Source organism: Aulostomus chinensis, chromosome 3 (genome assembly GCF_037954235.1).
Source record: "Aulostomus chinensis isolate RoL2024-O1b breed Wild chromosome 3, RoL_Achi_v1.0, whole genome shotgun sequence".
NCBI lineage: Eukaryota > Metazoa > Chordata > Actinopteri > Syngnathiformes > Aulostomidae > Aulostomus > Aulostomus chinensis.
This window is the reverse complement of record NC_141322.1, coordinates 26,923,482-26,943,409: the sequence shown is the minus strand read 5'-3', so window position 1 is coordinate 26,943,409 and position 19,928 is coordinate 26,923,482. Positions and strand designations below refer to the sequence as shown.

Genomic DNA, 19,928 nt, shown 5'->3' with positions numbered 1-19,928 from the left:
CCACCAACCTCAGTTATAATTGAGTTTTATGTAATCCTGCAGACAGGCGTTAAAAAAAAAAAAAATGTAAGAGGAAAACATTAAAAAAAAGTGTTAGGACCCTTTAAAGTCATGAAGCTCAATCTTTTGGCCCAGAAACTCCAAGAACTCCACAAAAGCAGGACTTTCATCCATGTTCCCAAACAGCTCCTCCTCTGATGTCTGCCGGGAGGAAAGGACGGACATTTTCAGGGGGGGGAGTGACACATGACTTCAAAAGATTAGCAGCAGTATCTCTGAAGTGCACTCACCTGGCCAAACTTTTGATAAATAACTCCAAACTTGAAGTTGTTGCTGATCACATGCTCATCAAAGGTGACAATGAGTCTTGATGCCTGGGGACAAGACATTAGAACTCGGTTTCAAAGATTTGAAGCGTCGGAGTTTCGAAAAAGACAACTGAAAACCTCATTTACAGGGCTTACCTTTGGGTAGAGAACAGGGAAAAACCTATCCACGTTTACCTCTTCACAAACAAGCTGCCAAGTGAAAATATCACATTTTTCATTTTAATTATACTGCATGCAAAAATCAATTGGTTGATAATGCATGATCTCAGTAATTGCTTACCTTGGCCATCTGAACCACATTAGGGAACTCAGTAAGGCAGGAGATGGGGATCACATCATGGTGGGTTTTTAACTTTGTGCTGAAAGTCAGACAGTTTGAGAATTGCTCTCAGTTATTTAGGATCAAAAGCAGTTCCGCTGTAGCAGTGTCTTTATTTGATACTTAGCATTCATGCTAGAGAACCACCAAATCAGTGGGGACTGCCCCTATAGGCACTGTGTGAAGCTGGGAACATACCGGTAGTCGTAACATTTGCTCTGTCTGATTGAAGATCTCTTGGGGTATTATCAAATGGAATACATTTTATTCACAAAAATAACCATTACTTAAATCACTTGCCAGTGGCAACACTGAACCTGAGTTGCCCCCGCAGGCTACATACTCAAAACAACAGTGAAGGGAACAATTATGCAATAGTTAATTTATTAACCAACGCAGGGTCTCATGCAAATTCCACATCCTTGTTTGCCCCAAAGCACCAGAACAACCAAAAATGTTCATTGCACTGCAAAAATGAACATTTCGAAAAACATTTATGGGATTTATGTTAAACATATTGAAAACATGAAGTACAATGTAAGCAGCCAAGAGGGTCACATTAGAATACATAAATCATACATTTAGCTTCAGCCCTCTCAGCACCGTATGATCTCGTTGGAGAATTTTTGACGTCTTTCACCAGATTCAAAATGGAAACATGAAATGTCAGTTAAAGACTTAAAGCTGAAGTAACCGTTGCTGATAAAATCAATATGAGCTTGTAATCTTATTCATGCCATATAATAACATGTTGTGTAACCCAGACTATAAATATCGAATGAGAGGCAGGACTGGCAACTACACAAGCTGAGGGGAGTTGACAGGGGTGAAGGGTGACCGATGGTGGTGACCACCCTGCAGAAAACATCACTAGGTGAAAAATGTGGTGGGTGGAGGGACTGCATACTCATCTACTCTAAAGCTCCAATAACAAAGAGGAAATGCTGCTATTAAAATCTGGAGTAGAACCTCTTGGGTGCTAAAATTAATTCACAGGCTACACTGAGTTGTGCCTCCCTCTCTCCCCGGTCTGTCTTTAGCTGAGTGTGAAGGAGTGGAGGATTTTAGGGACTGAGCACGAGGTTGGAGGATGGTGGGTGGCAGGCATTACACTTGTGTAACACACATGAATAGTGGACTGATTGTTGAGTGCTTTGTGGAACAAAGTCAACATTTATGTAGAGAGGCTTGAGAGTTTAAATTGTACCACATTATAGTTGAATACTATTGTTACAGGCAGACTTTCAGATTAAACTAATGCTTACAATACAACAAGCCAGTAATTAAATCCTTTGATAGAGGAGAGCTGTTTATCTATTTTTATGGTTACTTTAGGAGCTGTAATTTGTGGAGCAGTGGAACTGAATAAATGTCATATTTTGAAAACCCTCATTTTCCTAAATGCAATGGAGAAAATATCTATGGAACATCTCTCACTATGAGCTGTTTACATTCAACATCAGCACAAATTACAGTCTACAAATGATCATTGACACTAGGAAGCATTCAGTGAGCGCGTAACACCTGCAACAGGCTGAGGGCAAAGAATACAAACAGCATCTGCAAAATCTGTCCATTAATCTTCTTTTTAACTGACAAAAATAGGTCTTCCCTATTACTGATTCATACCATCTATGGGAGCTTCATTTTCTCAAATTAAAATGGACGGCCTCAACGAATGTCATCCCAATTAGTGATTTTGCCATATGAACACAAACAAACCAAAGGTCAAATGCATCAAATGTGTCATTTTAAATGAACTACAAATATGAATTGACCAAAAGTGAATACATTAAAATGACAAGTGCGTGTATAATAATGACGTTATTTAACCTACCGAATGTAAGTTTTAGGTTCTGCTATGTGTTTTTTTTCTGCAGCACATTCCTCATATTCAATAATGATAGCAATGTAAGAGGATTTACATCATTATTTTACCTTAAAAAAACAGATGCTGGAGAAATGTGATGTCAGAGTCCAATAATATGAGGCAGCCTGGTATGGAATTTGTTTCAAAAATTACATTTAAGAAACAAAAATACTGGTGATGAGCCAGTTTCCCATGGTAGGTCATTTATAAATGTTGCAAGCCCTCACAATAGCAGCTTGGATAGTTCCCACGAGATAGCACATATTGGAGATGGAATTAATGATGTGCCATCTGACAGCTAGTGATGGGCTGCTGAAGCAGGGGCAAGCCTCCCTGCAGCAATGCCCATTACAGGCAATCAAACTGGGAAATACATTTTAAAATGACTGGCTGATGGAGCCTGAGACAGAACTGAAAATACTCCTCTTCTTCTGTGCCATTATTGCTCAACTCAAAGCTGGGGGGGGGGGGGGGGGTCTAACAGTAAGAGAGAAGTTATCTGTGAATTAAAACCACAAAAAAAAAAAAAATCAAGCATTGTTGTTTTTCACGGTGAAGAAAAGCCAGTAGAGGGTAACACAGGAGACAAGAGAAGGGTGATAAAGGCAAAGAAACTAGCAGAGCACAACGATTTAAAAAGACCAAGCTGCAGGGGAAAAAAAGAAGAAGAAACATGAATAGGAAAAAGATAATAAGGAATTGTACCGAAGCATCAAGCGCAGATGCTCTTGATCTCCGATGACGTCATACTTCATGGAGAAAACCAAGTGGCCCAGAGCTGTATCCATGGTGTAATAATTAAAGTGCTCCTGGGGGCAGACAAGCACAAGAAGGTTTAATGCAAGGATGAGTACTACTCCAGCATCTGACAAGGAGTGACACTATAATAAAAACGCTATAATAGATTCTAAATGGAGAGGCGGAAAAAAAGAGGGATCATCTTCTAATTAAGAAAAGTGGTTTAACTCCCATTGAGTAAAAGGTTGAAACAAGTTTTAATATGCCAACTTGTAGAAATCTTACATAATTAATGGATCCATGGAGGTTTTTAAAAAAGCAGATTGTTTAGCTGTTAAAAGACATTTGGCTTAATATAATGTGCCTCATTTTCTTTATTTTGTTTGTGATATACGCTTGCCCCATGTATCCCAAAAAGAGAAGTCAGCAGGTCAAAAAAAAACAAACTTCAGTATCCTTTCAAAATCCTCCACCTGCAGTCTGTACATTCTGATTGGCTCTGACCCTGATCTATCTCCTTCTATACGCCACAAGGCATCAATTATTAGCCAATCAAGGGCAGAGTTGGGCTGCAGGTGGGTCCTCTGCATCCTTAATTGCCCCCCAAGGGGATAAATAAAGTTTTCTGAATCTGAATATGAATCAGAATCTGGGGATAAACACCAATAGGGTTCTTGCCCAATTTTTTTATGGGAACATGAACTTGCTCACCTTTCCCATGAATTGTTTCCTGTAGATCTTGGCAGTGCTGTTGGTCTCAAGTTTGATGTGGGAGGTGGGACAGGGAGGTTGCTCTGCCTCCGGAGGGTCCTTAGGCTCATGATTTGTTCCCTCAATCCAGTAGCCCCCAAACTGGGGCAGCAGGATGAGCGGGAAAGGGCTACGCCGACCAAGAACCTGGCAGTGAAATATTGATCACCAACTCATGATTGTATTCAAGGACTTCAACCTCATTCCTTCCTTCACTCTCCAACATTCACGTGGTTTCTAATGTCACAGAAAAGACAAGGTGTAATGCAATTTTTATGTAAAAAGAACGCTGGGTGTACCTCGTGAACGCTGGGATAAGGGATGTAGTCCTCTTCTGTCTGTTGAGTTGGAGACAAAGATGAGTCAAGCCAACAAACAGAAGCTTCATGTCATATTGGATCTTTCGGTTATCAGACAAAAATTGATATGAGCATAACTTGTACAGAACATGAACATGCAGTTGTACAAGTCCTCCATGACAGAAGCTACATTCGTTTCTTGCTGAATGTCTTGGATTTCTCTCGAGTGAATCCAAAACTGGCATGTTAACATTTATCTGAGACCTCCATTTGTACACTTTGCTCTTATTGTTATACTTAACCTTTGAAATCCATTTTAAATCTGGCAGTTGAAATATGTTATTATCTTGAGAGATTGGGCATTAAAACCTCTCACTGCTGATGGACAAATAAATATCATAACCTTAGACTGTGAGAAGTGGGTCTTGATCTCTGCTGGGTTGGTTATGGAAGATTATTTCAAGCTAATGCATTCAATGCTATTTAAAACACCACTGAACATCATATAATAATGAACCTTTCATCTCTGATACTTGTGGTCACTTACTGCAGTAAGTAAACTTTGTTGTACCCCAGAAATCATTTTGTGCTCTTGTGCTACATATTAAAATCTGGTTTATCCTCTTGGTTTCACTTTTAAAAAGGGAATTTTATAGAGAAATGTAACTAAAAAAAAAAATCAAGCTGAGTATGACTATTACACCTTCCTGTCACAGGAAAGAAAGCAAAATCAGATTCTAACTAAATGAAGGTCCTACTTCTTGCCCAAAGTATCTCACGACCCTGCATCATGAACAGTCCTGGCCAACATGATTTGATCAGTACCTGTATGACGACCCTGATGCATTTCTGTCGTGATCCCTGCCTCGTGTTCCATGTCTTGTCTTCCTGTCTTATTTTGTAGTTAGTGTCCAGTCTTCCTGTGCTCCTTCTTGTGATTACCTCATGTGTCGCACCTATGTTGATTGCACCACCTGTGTCTCGTTTTCCCAGTGTATTTAACCTCTGTGTTTCCCTTTGCCTCTTTGCCTTGTTTGTCAGTCATTGTCGGATACCTGTCATTCATGTCGTCGGCGCTCTCTGCCTCAAGTCTCCTGTCTCCGATTCCCAGTCTCCATGCTACTCTCCTGTATCCCCCTCGTGTTCCTCGCTTTCCCGTCTAAGTTTTGGGTTTTGTTGATACTTTGTATTTGTTCCTTGGTTGATTCTGAGTCCTTGGTTGTACTTTGTCTTTTGGATCATTAAATACCCCTTTTTTGTGAACACTCCTTGTCTCGGTCTGCTATTGGGCCTCATTCCTCGCCCCCACATTCTGACAGTTTCTCTGTTAACATTGTTTTAATAATCTGTGTAAACACAAACTGTTGTTCTTTGGGGACTCAAAAAAAAAGGACTTCCAGAATCCGAGTGTTCCTAAACATATACTTCAACAAAAAATAACTTAAAAAAATAAAAACTGATAAGCCACTTAATATATAAAATGTTACATTTAGTAAAAAGAACCAAACATACAACATAGTGACCAAACCATGTACCGTAATTATAGCATGGTTTCCATCATGAGATGCTCACAAGATTAGAAACTTATTGTGAAAGAGGATGTAAAAAGAGTTTTTTTTTTTTAGCATCACTATCCCACAGAATGCCACATTCACCTTTAAATTTGACGAATTTGGTCCTGTAACATTTGGGAAGTCCAGGGAAGCCACAGAACTTGATCAGATACTGAGAGGGTGCATCTCAAGGGGTTTAGCCTCATATTAAAATTTGAAATAAATACTTTTCATCCCTATTCAAGCTGAGGGCGCTGAGCTGGTTGGAGGAATCTTGCGTGTGTTTGATCTGTGGGCTGCACAATGCCCAAGATAAAACCCAGAAGTCAAACTTTTTCTGGCTTTATGCACCACAGAGCAACTTTCATCAAAATGCATCAGTCCCTGCCTCGAACACTGTAATCACTTGTCTTTATGCATCCATTGTTTAAATGTTTAATAGCATGGCATTCTACTTTGATTGTTTATGCAGGTCTTGCCACACTATGGTGAATAGCTGTCTTTCCCTTCCAACACTGAAACTCCAGAGTTGAGGGAAGCTACTCTGACGAGATTTTCTGATTATCAGTCCACAGCATTAGTTTTAAATCCCTCTGTCTAATGATTACCATCTATTGTGCTCCCTCTGACCTGACCCCACAACTCACGAGGAGAATAGCTCGTCTTCAATGCAAAATGCATAAGCTTATCTCTGTAATAGGACAGCAAAGGATTTTGACCTTCTGGTCCCTGCTGTGCTCCTAACTCAGTCGCAGGGCATGCTAAAGCCTGTTTGACAGCCGATAAGGAAAGGTTTATAACCAACATTATAGATGCTTTACTGTACTGGTCTTTGAGGAGATGGGGAGATTTGCAACTCACTTTGAGGGGTGGTGGGAGAGAGCATCTTTGCTCATCCATTCTGCAACCCTGTGGAGGAAGGGGGGGGGGGGGGGGAGTATGATCGAGCACTAGTGGATCAGATATTCACACATGTGCAAAGGTACACAAAACACATAACATCTCTCGTGTAGCACGACAGTGTTAGATTATTCTCTGTGACGGTGATTAATGTGAAGGCATAGACGTTAAATGAATATCACGTAGGTGCAAGGCAATAACGGCAATCATGGAAAAAAAGAAGCTGCACACTTATAGCATAAAAGATTTTTAAGACAACATTTTGATCCTGCTTTGATCTTTCAGACAAAATTATTCATTTACATAACACCTGATGAAAGAGGGAGTAACTATGCGCTATCTGCAACATTGGGTAAAAAAAAAAAAGATAAGTATAAGAGCAGGAACGATGTTTCCATGGAGCCATACTGCACAAATCATGGACCAGAGGTCTCCTTATGGGCCAAAAAGTGCCAAAAGGGATTTCTATCTTCTGTATCTATTCTTGTTCTGCTGACTCATAACTACTGTTCCCCAAGCACAGACAGAAATGAATAAGAAAACATGATGGTGCCCCATGAGTGTGTGATGCCCTGTAGCAAGATGTGAAACATATATCAAATTTGATGCAGGGTTTTCTTTTTTGGGGGGGGGGAATGAAGAAGTCAAATGGAAATTGGAAATGTTTCCATCAGATTTGTTCTTTAAAGACCATTCCACTGCTTCTGCTTCTCCTCCTCTCCATCTTTCCCTTTTCTCTATTTTGGAGAGCATAATATATTGTACTACTGTTGTCTGCAGCACAGGTGCTGAACAACAGAAGCTCAAAAAAAAAAAAGCTGTAGATGTTTGTGGGTTCAGGAGGGAGAGTGGCTGTCTATTAATTGAAGGGTTGCTGGTTGGATCTCTGATTCCTCTCTGTTGAGGTGTGTTGGAGTGAGATACATTTTTGCTCCTGATGTGTTATTTGGTGCCTTACCTGGCAAAAAAGCAAAGTTTCATAAAGATAGAAAAGCACGAGGAGTGAATTTACCACTTGTGATCAAAATAAACAAGGTGATCATTTTTGACTGATAGGCAGCCTCAGTGACAGCGCCATCTCTTTTACTGTATCATAAAAGTTTCATGGCTAAAATTTCAACCTATCAAACCTATTCTGAAGTAAAAAGCTATTTTCAACTGAAATATCCATAGAGACATAGAGTTATGACCAGCTCAAGTGAGCTGCTATTTAGAACACACAAATTTAACATATACAAATCTGTTGATCTGTAGTATTTTGCTCCAATACCATGTATGCTGAGTTGGATTATGGAGGTGGAAATAAACCTTGTTTTCTGTGATTATTTTACATTTAAATATCCTCCATTACAAAAACGTTTCACAGTCACATCAGTTTTCCGACTCATTTAAAAGGAAAATCACATTTCACACATCAGATTGTGACGCCCCCCCCCCCCATCAGCTGTGAAGAGAAAAAACACAAAAGCATACAATTGTCAAGGCTGCAAATACAAAATACACATGAGAGGGACACTGAAAATCACACAAAAAAGGGCTGCAGTTGCAAAAGCTTCAGGAATACAAAATCAGTGTGAAAGTCAGAAAAATTACTCAAATTAGACATGGACATTGGTGTAGAAGCAAGTCAAATCTTGGTGTTTGATTAAAAGCTTGAGAGGAACAAGAGGCAAAGTCAAGTCGGCAAGTTCAAAAGCCAGAGGCCACTTACAGTACCTGCATCCTCTCGATCATGGCAAACAAGTCCGAGGTCTGTGGGAGAGAGTTGACACAGATCCGCAAAGAGAAATGGAAGTGATTGTTTGCGTGATACGATTTCCCTGTGGTCGTCTCTCATCACTCATCCGCCGCGAAAGCTTTGCTGTGCAGTCTCAAGCTACCAGACCTGCTGTAGGAATCTCTTTCACCCCAATTCCACATTTCGCTGTGACAGCACATCCCTTCACATTCCCAACCTCACTTGACAACAATCTCACTGAGGCTCCGTTCAACACCAAGAGAATCCTTCTTCCATGCTTGAAGACAAACAGGCTGTAAACATCTACCTCTTTGGGGAAAATGAGCCTCAAAGCTCCAGAGCTTTCCTCTGTTGCTACAGTCAAGGGCTCATCTCACTCCGCTCAACTGCCCAAATTAGCAGGATGACACTGGGTTTAGTGTCTGAAGCACCCGGTTACACCAGTGAACTATATAGATCTAATGTACCGGGTGAGACCAGACGGATGCACAAAAAAGCAATTCAATCTCATTATACAGAGGTAAAGTCAGGGTACTGGCATTCAGAGCAGGTCAGAGTAGGGCTGAAATGACTTTTTTAGAAACTGTGTTCCACATAGGTGATGGGCCCTATTCACAGCAGCCACTCTGACATGTCATAGCAGGTGTAATTGATCACAGCAGGAGTATTTGCGGTCCTGTTCTCACGTGTGTGTCTCCCCAAAGAGGCATCTTAAAGGTTATGAGTAACACCTGTGTTTACGATGCAATGAAATGTAAAATGGCTGCTGTAAAAATGGCCAATTATAACACATTGCTATGCAGTGGATAGGTGACATGAATATAAATTATGAAGATGGACCAGAGGAAATGACAGGATAATGCCATGTTGGCATTTAAAGTTTATGACATGAAAGCTTGAAAATGCTGTGCGCTAAAGTGATATTTCATCTAAAAAGTTTGTTTTTTTGGAGGGGGGGCCCTTCGGGTACCCATAAATAGGTGTCAAGCTCAAAAAGAGAAAAAGTCAGCCACATATATTTAGCTTAAAGCTAACAGCAAAACTGTTTAAAAATGTCAGCTTACCAACTCTCAAGCACATCGTCTGATACAATCTATGTCTTCTTCATCCAGCTGGATGCTAAGTAATACACAAACACTATGACCTGAGCTAAAAACAATCCATACTGTATAACATTTACAGTTTGGTGCTAATGTGAAGTAGCACAAATCAGGCAGTTCAACTGAATGTAGCAGCTGGTTGTGCTCGGCGCCACAAATGAATGACAACTTCACCAAACCAGAAGGAAAACTGACACGTACTTGCCGTTTTGTTTCTGTAGTTGCTGTTTCGTCATCAGTTGCCATTAGCCTCATGCTAAATGTATGTTGCTGGCTCTTTCTCCATTCAAGGGTAACAAAGAAGTGACGCCAAACAAAAAAACAAAAACGTTTTTGTGAGCTCTTAACACACATTTATGAGAAGGTGAAAGGCCCAAAACACCATTCTAGGTGAAATATGGCTGTAATACACAGTATTTAATTGGTACTAGAATTAGCACCAGTCATGTGGAACTTATCTGTTTTTGCATGATACAAGTATATGACACATCTGTGGCAGCCTTCTAGCCTGCTTTATTAGTTGCCATTTCATACCTTTCCCTTTTTCCTTTGAGAAAAAAGTATATTTTTTCTAAACTTGTGGATACCCTATGCTAAAATGATCAATCGCTGCAGCCTAGTTCAGCCCGTATGAAGCAGAAAAAAAGACATGGAAGATCTGGCAACTGGTTTTCATATCAGCTTCATATTATGTTGATATTTTATCAACATGTGTCCAGGTGGTGCTAATTAAACATGGAGGCATTAATCCAGCTTCTGCAATTGTAATTGAGCCATGACTGAGCGCTGCCAGAGAAACTAATTCAGTGTTTTGTACAATTAGCAGGGGTAAATGTTTAAATATGAGAAAATGCCTGCAGGCATGTTATCCTCATCTGCAGAGCTCATGTTATGAGTTTCAAACAGCTCCAACCTGAGGTGAAGGAGGAGATGATCACAGCTGCCCTGATGGCGGTGCTTGTTGTGGGGTGAGCCCTCTGTTCACCATGTAACACAAGTGGACTGAAATGCCAAGCTGATGTTTCCACATGACAGCTTAAATTTACTAAGGGCCACTGCAGGGCTTGCAAAACACACACACACACACATACACACATACACACACATACATACACACACAAAGCCACAGGAAAGCTTGTAAGTGCATGTACTAAAACATACTCATATACATATTACACCTTATAAAAGCACACTTACACCTGACCCTGACCTAGTAACGCCAAAGGTGCAGCCCCAGTCTATTGTTGCCTGTGAAAATAAACAGTGCCATATGATATTCCAGGAGATACTGCACTCCTGACTGCAAAACAAACACTGTTCTATGCTGGCTAGATTATCAGTGAACCACACAGAAACCACATCAGGCGATGAATCTCCCTGGAGAAAGAAAGGAACCGATGCACTTCAGGATTGAGGAGGTGCTGCTTCAGTGCAGCTGAACTTGAACCATAACTATGCAATTACCGTGTCTTAGGCTACAAACAGACCTAGGAGCAGCGGAACCTATATCTATCTTTACGGTTAGGAAAATCTAATGTAATACCAACAGTAGTTTATCATTACCTTGGGAACTAAACAAGCAATCAAGGGTCTGTCACTTCTGGCAAGATAAAAGTACTCACATCACTGAGGCATCGTCTCTTGAGCAAAGGCTTTCGGGGGGGACTGTTGAGCAGTCCGTACAATAAGGTATTCCCTGCTATCCTGAGTTCAGTCATCATTCCACAAGTGCAGACGCAGGCAAGCTGACAAGAACGAGGGTATTGATGTCACCGTGAGCCACAAGGAGACAGACTAACAATGACACTTCACATCCACTGTCGCGCGGGCAGTAAACCAGCTCTATCACAATCCATACATCTGAATGTGAGGCAAAAAGCATGTGTTGTAATGTGAGAACATAATATCCCTTCCTTCCTCTTTTCAAGTTACCCCACCTCTCTGAGACACACATTTCTTCTGTAGCAAGCAGAATGAAGGGAGGAACAACATTTCTTCCCTCCCTGAGAATTATTATCTTCTCTTTTTAATGCAAACTCACAAGCAGTCACTGTTGCATGCAGACACAAACTGCACAGTTCTCATTTTGTTACATCACACACCAATGTCTTCCTCTTTTCCTTATTCAGTATATCTGCAGTCTTAGAAACACACTTCTGCTCCATAGAGAGACAAAATGAAACAAGTAGAGGTATCGCTTTTATCACAACAGCTCATTGGGACCACTACTTGGTAAAGGCACTTCTTTAGTCTTTCCTGTGCAGTGACTTTTTCTAGCATTCCAAACCACGCTACCAGGGGCTCCAATCATGACAGCCAGCTTGTAATAAATCATTAACAGTTAGTTTCTTACATGATTATTATTGTTATAGACCTGCTACAATTATTTGATGTTATCTTTTTAAACCTAGGGTGTCAAATAAAAACTTAACTGTGATGGCCCACGGAACATCACCCAGCTCCTCAGTGCTAAAATTGGTTCTAATGCTAGCTTGCTGCTAATGGTTTGAATGGTTCTGATTCTGGGCGAAGTGTGTTATGTCATTGCTGCCCTCACATGGTTAGCATGAATGTTATTTGGCATTAAGGCTAAGTTACTTAGCTTGCAATCATACTGAAAAAGAGGCAGTTGCACAAAAAAATACATGATATGAATAAAAATGTGCAAGCACATACATATTGAATATATCTATGTAATGATATATTTCTTAAGATACTGTATATTTCTGAAATTAATACTTTAGCAAATGGTTGTTCCTTTGAGTATGTATGTACATTGTGAACTGTCACAGAGGAAATGTCAGTATCACACTTTGATTTGTTGATACTGAGCAGTACACACACTTACATGTGAATAACGGGACAACCACCACATTTTTTCCCCCACTTCAAGCACTTGTGACAAATGTAATTGAGGTCAAACACAGAAATTACCATAGATTTTACAATGTATTTTTACAGCACACGCTGTGAAGTAGGTTAATTGCACTTGTAGTGCTCTTAAGATTCAAGGTGCTGATTATGAGGCGTTTGTCATGTGCTTTGATTTCTGAACAAGTACTGAGACATGTTCTCAGCCCAGGTATTTTTAAATTTAGTGCCTATAAGATCAAATAGCAAGTAGAAACAGATGAGAGAAGGTAACAGGTTTGACTCTTGAAAATACATGGGCATTAAGCATCATACTAAAATTACTGCATCATGCAGTTGTTTTTAAGGGAAAAAAACAACATGAGCACTCCAAATGTTCACTTCACCAGGGGAAATACGTGAGACAGGCAGGTAACCAAGTTCCCTGCCTGCTTGCGTAGGTGCCACAGCCTGATGGAGGATTTAGCCAACCTTAGCACCTCGGAAATCATCTGTGCATAGTTAAGCATGCGTATGACAGGAGAGCACAAGAGATAGCGGAAGACAGAGTAGCTAAGGTGAGATAAAAAGAGGAGGGAAGCACTGAGGGATGAAAGGGGAGCTATTCTGTGAAAGCAGAGCCTTTTTCTGTGCAGCTCCCTCCATCAGACACACTTCCAACATCAGATATGAACAAACACTGACCTACTTAAAAAAAAAAAAAAACACTGCTGACTACTTTCAATGGAACAAATTTCAGCCATTTATGGTAGACATTTGTCTTATTTCAATAGAAGACAAAACAGGCTTAGCAAACTATCGGTATTGATTTCCCTCAGGATAAATCAATGGAAAATTCACACAAGGAGGAAAGGGTGCATGGTTCAAATATAAAGCACACACAAATATGGATTTTATATGGACAGAAGTAACATTCAGCAGGGAGGCAGGAGTAAATGATCCTGTTCTAAAAGGATTCTGTCATTTCAACATGGTCTCATAACGAGGTTACATTTCATAATGTGGGTTTACAAAGCCAAGAGACATTTAATTATCACATGGCAAACAGTAACAATATTAAGTGTTCTGTCTTGTGAGTGTAGGTGAGTGTTTTCTACCATGCATCCAGAGGTAGAAGGGCATATGCATGTGGCTTGTTGTCAGTTTTTTCATCCGCCGTCAGTTTGACAAGAAATGAGGTCACTTTACTGTCATCAACTCCTAAATTCAAATTTCCTCATACTTCTGCCAACTATACAAATGTCTGGAAATACAGCTCAACTGACTACTGTCAATAAGCAGGTTATTTCTGTCTCTGTGCAAATGCTAAAGCAATGTGTTTTCTTGTGGTTAAAATGCAAAGTGGCCTTGCTAAATTGCTGAGGCCATACCACAATGTTATATGGCTAAGCTAGGCTAGGCTAGCGCTGTTTTGCAGTTTGGTGTGCTATGCTAAGACAGTACAAATGGGAGTATTGACCAAGCTAGGCCCACAACTGGCTAAAGGATAAGGCCTGCTGAAAAGTGGTAGATTACAGTGGTTGATACTACTTTTTATAATAGATTTGATGAGCTAAGCAAAGCTAGCGTGTATATTTCTAATCCTGTTATCTGTTATTCAATGTACGGCATCTAATCCTATTTAGTCTATGCCACATGCTATCTCTATCGTCTATCTTTTTTGTGTCAATTCTCCAATGTGCTTCGGGGAAATATATCTGGTTATATATCTAGCATACCCTTCACAGATTTTATTCTCAATATGTAGACTACATTTACATGATCTCAGATTTGAACCAAAACATCTGCAAAGCTGCACTGCTGAACAGCTCAAGCTCAAGAAAGACAACCTGCTTTTGTACCTGGGGACTTCAGTATGCGTGTAACATAATAGAACGATATCTACCGAAGTCCCAAACAAGTCAGTGAAAGGAATCACTGATTTGTCTTGGTGCCTTTGCTTTACTTCAAAGAGCATATTTTACACTACAAAGCACATTTCTTGTGGGTACGACTGTGCATATATAAAAAAAAAGGAAGAAGCTTTTGAGATGGGGGGGGCTGCACAAAACTTGATCACTTACATGATGTCACTTAAGACAAGATATGCTGCAGCTTAAAATCTTGTGTTACGGATTGAGAAATAAATTATGTAACTAGATATGTGTAACCTTCTCTGCTTGCACAGCAGCTCAGGGCAATGTTACTCACACGTATCAAACTAGCCAATCAAACTATCAGCAGAAAAATTGCTCTGTGGGTGATCACATTTATGTAAATGAATAAAAAGACCCTTTCTATCGCTCTACTGCAATGCTTTTGATATTTCCTTTTAACTCCCTATCACAAGTCCAACAACTTTATTGGAGAGCAGCTTTGAATTGGTACTCTTTTAAGCTGCTCATGTTTAGTCTCTGGCCCTCAAAGACATTATAGAGCTGTTGCGGTGAATGCCCTATCTCTGTTTAAAAGCCTGAAGGGTTGAGAGCTACACATTTTCTCTTGGAGCCGAGTGGCAGCATTAACAGCATGTGTTTCAGAGAGAGCATGAGAGTGGACCAGTGAGTGGCTGACTTATCAACTGATTCAATGGCTGACGTCAAAACACAGCATGCAAGTGAATACATATGAGGCCCATAAGTATCCATGAACCATACAGTCCAGACCTTTCTCCTCCATCTGCAAGCTGAGGAGTAAAGCTCCAGCTCCAGTACTTAGCCTCACTCAATTAGCTTCACTCCTCACAACTACAGCTCCATTTGAATTTCCACAGACAAATCGCAAATGATTTGCATCTAAAGCAATATCCCCCACACCTACTCACGGTCCTTCCCTTCATTGCTGAAACCTTAAATGGAAAACTCAACTTCAAAGAGAGTCAATCAATGGGTGCAGAAACCTATCAGCCAGAGAAAATCCATTGAGGTCCATTCATCATGTCAGCAGAGACTAGCGTGATCTCACTGTGGCCAACAGGGCCTGGGGGACAGAAATGGAGTACACACAGATGGGCCCCTCCACCTATCAAGCCCTCAGACAAGCTGGTTGATTATCATCCAGTTACAGGTGCACAGAGCTGCTGCTGGCTTTGCTTTACAGCGAGGCAGATCTTCTACAGTCCTCTCTTTGCAAGGTACTACAATTCTTTAACAGATCAAAACACTTCTTACAGTTTGAACTGTTTAACATTTACAAGCGTGATTATCACTCACTGCCATTAACAATTTAAGAATGCAGAAGCCTATTACTGCTTAGCAGCTGTCTTAACTGTTGAACCAAGGTGAGCAGTTTCATAAAAGATAAGAATGAATATTTCAACCGGGTCTCATATAGGAATCCATAAAATGACCACAGCCTCTTATAAGGTTGTTACTTTGTATCGAAACTCCAGCTGATAATATCAAGCACCAGTGTCACAGAAACAATAGTGACAGAAAATCCCTGAGGAGAAGTGACATTAAATCGGTGGTTCAACAACGTGGGTGGTGGTTAATGTTGCGTTTTAAATTTATTGTTATTCACTGACACAAGGTTCTTAAAATGACACTGACTGTTGGAAAAAATGTTATCTTATGATGTACAAGGTAAGATAACTATCTGCTTACAGAACCATCTGGTTAAGGGCTTGGAAAACATTGCGGTGTTAATGTGGACTTATGCTTTGCAAATATAATACCACATTTACCATCTAATACATTAGCATGCTAACATTGATACTGGCACTAAATAAATTTAGCAGATATCACATTATTAGACATTCTGAGATTTTGACCTGCGAGTGGGGAAAGTTTGGTTGAACATTTTAACCACAGATCACAAATATCAAACTCATGGAGGCACCACAAGGAAAGTGAGTTGAGTATGAGTCAGATGTATGCATTGACCGGGAAGCATGAACGTCTGTTAGAATTAAAGCTGCAACCTTCAGGCTAACATTTGTGGTCATAGCTCTGTACAGTGTGCTTTTAAGACCACCACATTTTACATCTATAAAATCGATTTCAATCTTTTAGATTGAAGCGTCACATTGTGCACTGGTCATGAGTGCATATAGTACTTTCAGTTCAGAGAGCTTCATTAAGGGGGCATTGACACTTTCTATGGCAATAACCCTACCAATAGATAGAGCAGGCCTCTCGTGTTTGGCTTTAATAACCTGTTTACAACAAGTAATCTTTTTGAAATTACAGCTAGATGTACAGACACACGCTCAATTTCAATGGCGTGTACATCATAAAAATAACTTGCAATAAATAAAATTAGTCTCCACATAACCTGTGACAAAACAAAGACATTCTGTCTATAATTTGACATCCATAATGAAACATGTTTTTCCCCTGCATGTCTGTCCACTATAACTCCATATATAGTTGTTATTAATCCCTTACAAATTGACTTTCCATCAGCCATAAATAGAACTAATATGCCTCCTATGGTATGTATTACGAGGGAACAACTGCTGCAGATCTATCTTTGTCTCAGACGCCTGTGACAGAGGGCACAGACTTCCCTGGCAGGCACCGACTACAACCTGCCAACTAGAGTTACTGGGGGTAAGAGGCACCTTTCACCTGCACATAACCACTAAAAAATGAGGGAGGAAACCAATGAGGAGTATTACTGCTCCAGAGAGACATGGTCAGGGATGACTCATCGCGCCACTTCAGTGCAAATCTTATATCTGCTCTGCAAAATAACCAGATGCTGATGTGAGTTAGGGCCATCAAAAGTTTTGGGGGATTTTTTTTCTTAATATCAATTATAAAGACCAAAAACTTTTTGGGAAAATGGTTTTTTTGGGGGGATTTTATGTTCTATTTACACACTTGTAGTTAATGGGACTATGATTGCAAAATACTAAACCTAATTTGACCGTGCACCAGAGTTCCCAGCATCACAAACAATGACTGAGCTATACAGACACTGGAAATAAATGAAAAAGACAATAAATAGACACACCAAATAAAACCATACACATGGCTATCCCCGAATGTGATAACAACTCCAATATAAATATACGAAAAACAAATTGGTTAAAATAGACATTACTACAGTTATTACTACTTCGACAACTACCCAATATTTATGTACAACACAAATACAAATGGAACCTATTAAGACCATTCTTCCTCATGTTAGTAGGATCAAGTAATTTGTGCTTATGGATTATTACCAACTTCCACAAAATGAAGAGAAAGAGCATTTTTTGTCATCTTCATGCTTTTATAAAAACAGAATATTGACATCTATGGTGATATTCTTATTTTGTCTGCATCATCCGTCATTTACAAATGTAATATCCTTGATAAATGTGTTACCAAAGACATGCTGACTGGCAGAAGTAATCACATGGCTAGCTGATGGCTCTATTCCCTGGGAACCAGTGAGCAACCATCGGAGCCTTGGAACCTCATGATGTAAAAGAACTGCAGCACAGGTGGTATTATTACATCAAGGTTTTTCTAGCAGAGTCTTGACATAATTAGGGGCAAAAAAAATCATCAAGTGTAAGTGAAACTCTGACTGTGCGTGTATTTGTGACAGTCAGATCATATTTTTGACTCGGTATCTAATTACAGAATCAGTGCCGGTGAAAAACCTGAAAAGGAAGAGCAGCAGCAGGTTGAAGTTTGCGTTACCTTTGAAAGTGAAGGAAGAGGAAACAGCGGATTGGGGTGTTCTAGTGAGCGCTCTACTTCATCAGAGATACGAGGAATCCTTCCATCTTGTTTCCTGTGAGTCAGAGAGGATAGAGGGGTGGAAGGGTGGAGGGAGGGAAGGGACAGGGAGATTATGGTGAGCCTTGAGCTGAGTTTCTCATTTAATCGATGAGAGCAAAGGAAAATGTACATGGCACAATTGACTCCTCCAGTAAGAGAGGATCATTCCAGTCTTAACACAGTGAGATCCGTGCATTTATTGAGCCACTTTCCTTTGGGCATTTCTTTGTTCTAACAACAACTTTTTGTCCTTTTTTTCATAGCTCACATGCAGTTTTTGCCCTTATACCAGCTTGGTTGGAGGCAAGTGTTTAGCAGGAGGAGGTATCGAAGGGGATGTGAAAAGACCCTCAATTTTCATCTCTTGACTGGTTGCCCTTGCCTCTCTCTTTGTCTATTTCTCTCTCTCTGCGCTTCTCTCCTCTGCGTGAATTACCAGCCGGACCAGGATCCTGGTCACAGCATATTACTTCACACTTTGACTCAGACAACAGTCAGTTGCTAGAACTGGCAGCCTGTCTGTGCATGCATCCTGTCCACAAACCTGCAGCAGAGGCGATTCAAAGCACTGCTTCAGAGAAAATGAAACAGAACAATACAGCCGGATTTCTCGGTGTGAGTGGACAGAGATTTGGTGGGGACGGGTGCACTGTATAATATTACTTTCATTCTATTTTAGCACACACTTTGTAATAGATGAAGATACAAAGGTGCGTTTTAATATCAGGCGGTTGGTTATCCTTTTGGTTGGTGTCAGGAATCACGTTGTTGGTGTCGGTCTTAGTAACTAGACAGAAAATGCAAAAAAGTAATAACATTTTAAAAGCTTCTGACATGCGAGTTTTGTGGATTCTGGGTTGTAGGGCATCCTGGATGCAATGTTGATTATGTCACACAAGTAGAGTGTTTGTCATTACCTTGATGTTGGATACATGTTGCCCACTTTACAATAAGGGCCACAGAGGCATAAATTAACAGTTAATTATGATTAAGTACTGCATATTGACAAGCCAAATATGCAGCTCTGGTTGTTGACAACACCTCCTTATAATTGGGTAAGTCTGAGTGAATACAGATACGCTTTCATGACCTCAAACCTGGAGTTGAGGTTAGGAAATCTGTTTGCAACCTAACAGGAACACTGTTCCTCGTTACCTCTGATCTGGGCTAAATTCAAAGAAAAAACTGAAAGAAGTCGTCAGATTTTGCTCAGTTTCTCAGACACTCTGGAGTATCAACTATGTGAGAGATCTTATTGAATTCAACCCGAATGACATGAAAATATGTCAAAAGCTTCTTCAAGCCAAAAACTACGCATTAAAATCCGAGCACCAAGGATGATTATACGTATGCCTTGACGGAAGTGAGAAGCAGAAATATAGAAAGAACATATTAAAGATTGATTCATATTCTGAGACACACAGTTGATATTAACAAAAAACAATTATGTGACGTTTTTAGTCTACCCCATAAAAACCAATTCCTGTCGATGAATGTGTCTTCATTCAGGTTGTGAAGCTGGTGTATTTCACATGCCCCCCCCAAACCAGCAACTCCAAAATCCATAATGAAAGGCAAAGCTCAAAAGAACAAATCAATCTTGATTTAGGGAGACTTAATAGACAGGAAGATAAGAGCTGCCTGGCAGAGTGTGTGTGTGTGTGTGTGTGTGTGTGTGTGTGTGTGTGTGTGTGTGTGTGTGTGTGTGCGTGGTGTGTGAGTGTTTATACCGTCAGTGCATTGATGTACAAGGTAGACAGCA

The 19,928-nt window shown here is 40.2% G+C and overlaps 1 protein-coding gene across 13 annotated transcripts in view; it reads right to left on the bottom strand.

The window, feature by feature from the left end:
* Positions 1-19,928, bottom strand: part of LOC147268447 (rap1 GTPase-activating protein 1-like) — a 101,383-nt gene that overhangs the window by 15,633 nt on the left and 65,822 nt on the right. For 10 of the 13 annotated variants that reach the window (XM_086200020.1, XM_086200010.1, XM_086200018.1 and 7 more), the window contains 9 exons: positions 18,086-18,179; positions 6,720-6,767; positions 4,306-4,344; positions 3,968-4,153; positions 3,224-3,327; positions 610-688; positions 465-518; positions 291-374; positions 101-201 (listed from right to left, as the gene is read on the bottom strand). In XM_086200020.1, coding sequence (XP_086056146.1) covers positions 101-201; positions 291-374; positions 465-518; positions 610-688; positions 3,224-3,327; positions 3,968-4,153; positions 4,306-4,344; positions 6,720-6,758 — 686 coding nt within the window. In that variant the 5' untranslated portion in view covers positions 6,759-6,767; positions 18,086-18,179. Of the gene's footprint in view, positions 1-100; positions 202-290; positions 375-464; positions 519-609; positions 689-3,223; positions 3,328-3,967; positions 4,154-4,305; positions 4,345-6,719; positions 6,768-8,474; positions 8,511-11,218; positions 18,049-18,085; positions 18,180-19,928 lie in introns of those variants that run through there. The other 3 variants (XM_086200017.1, XM_086200016.1, XM_086200011.1) reach the window with 3 other exon arrangements.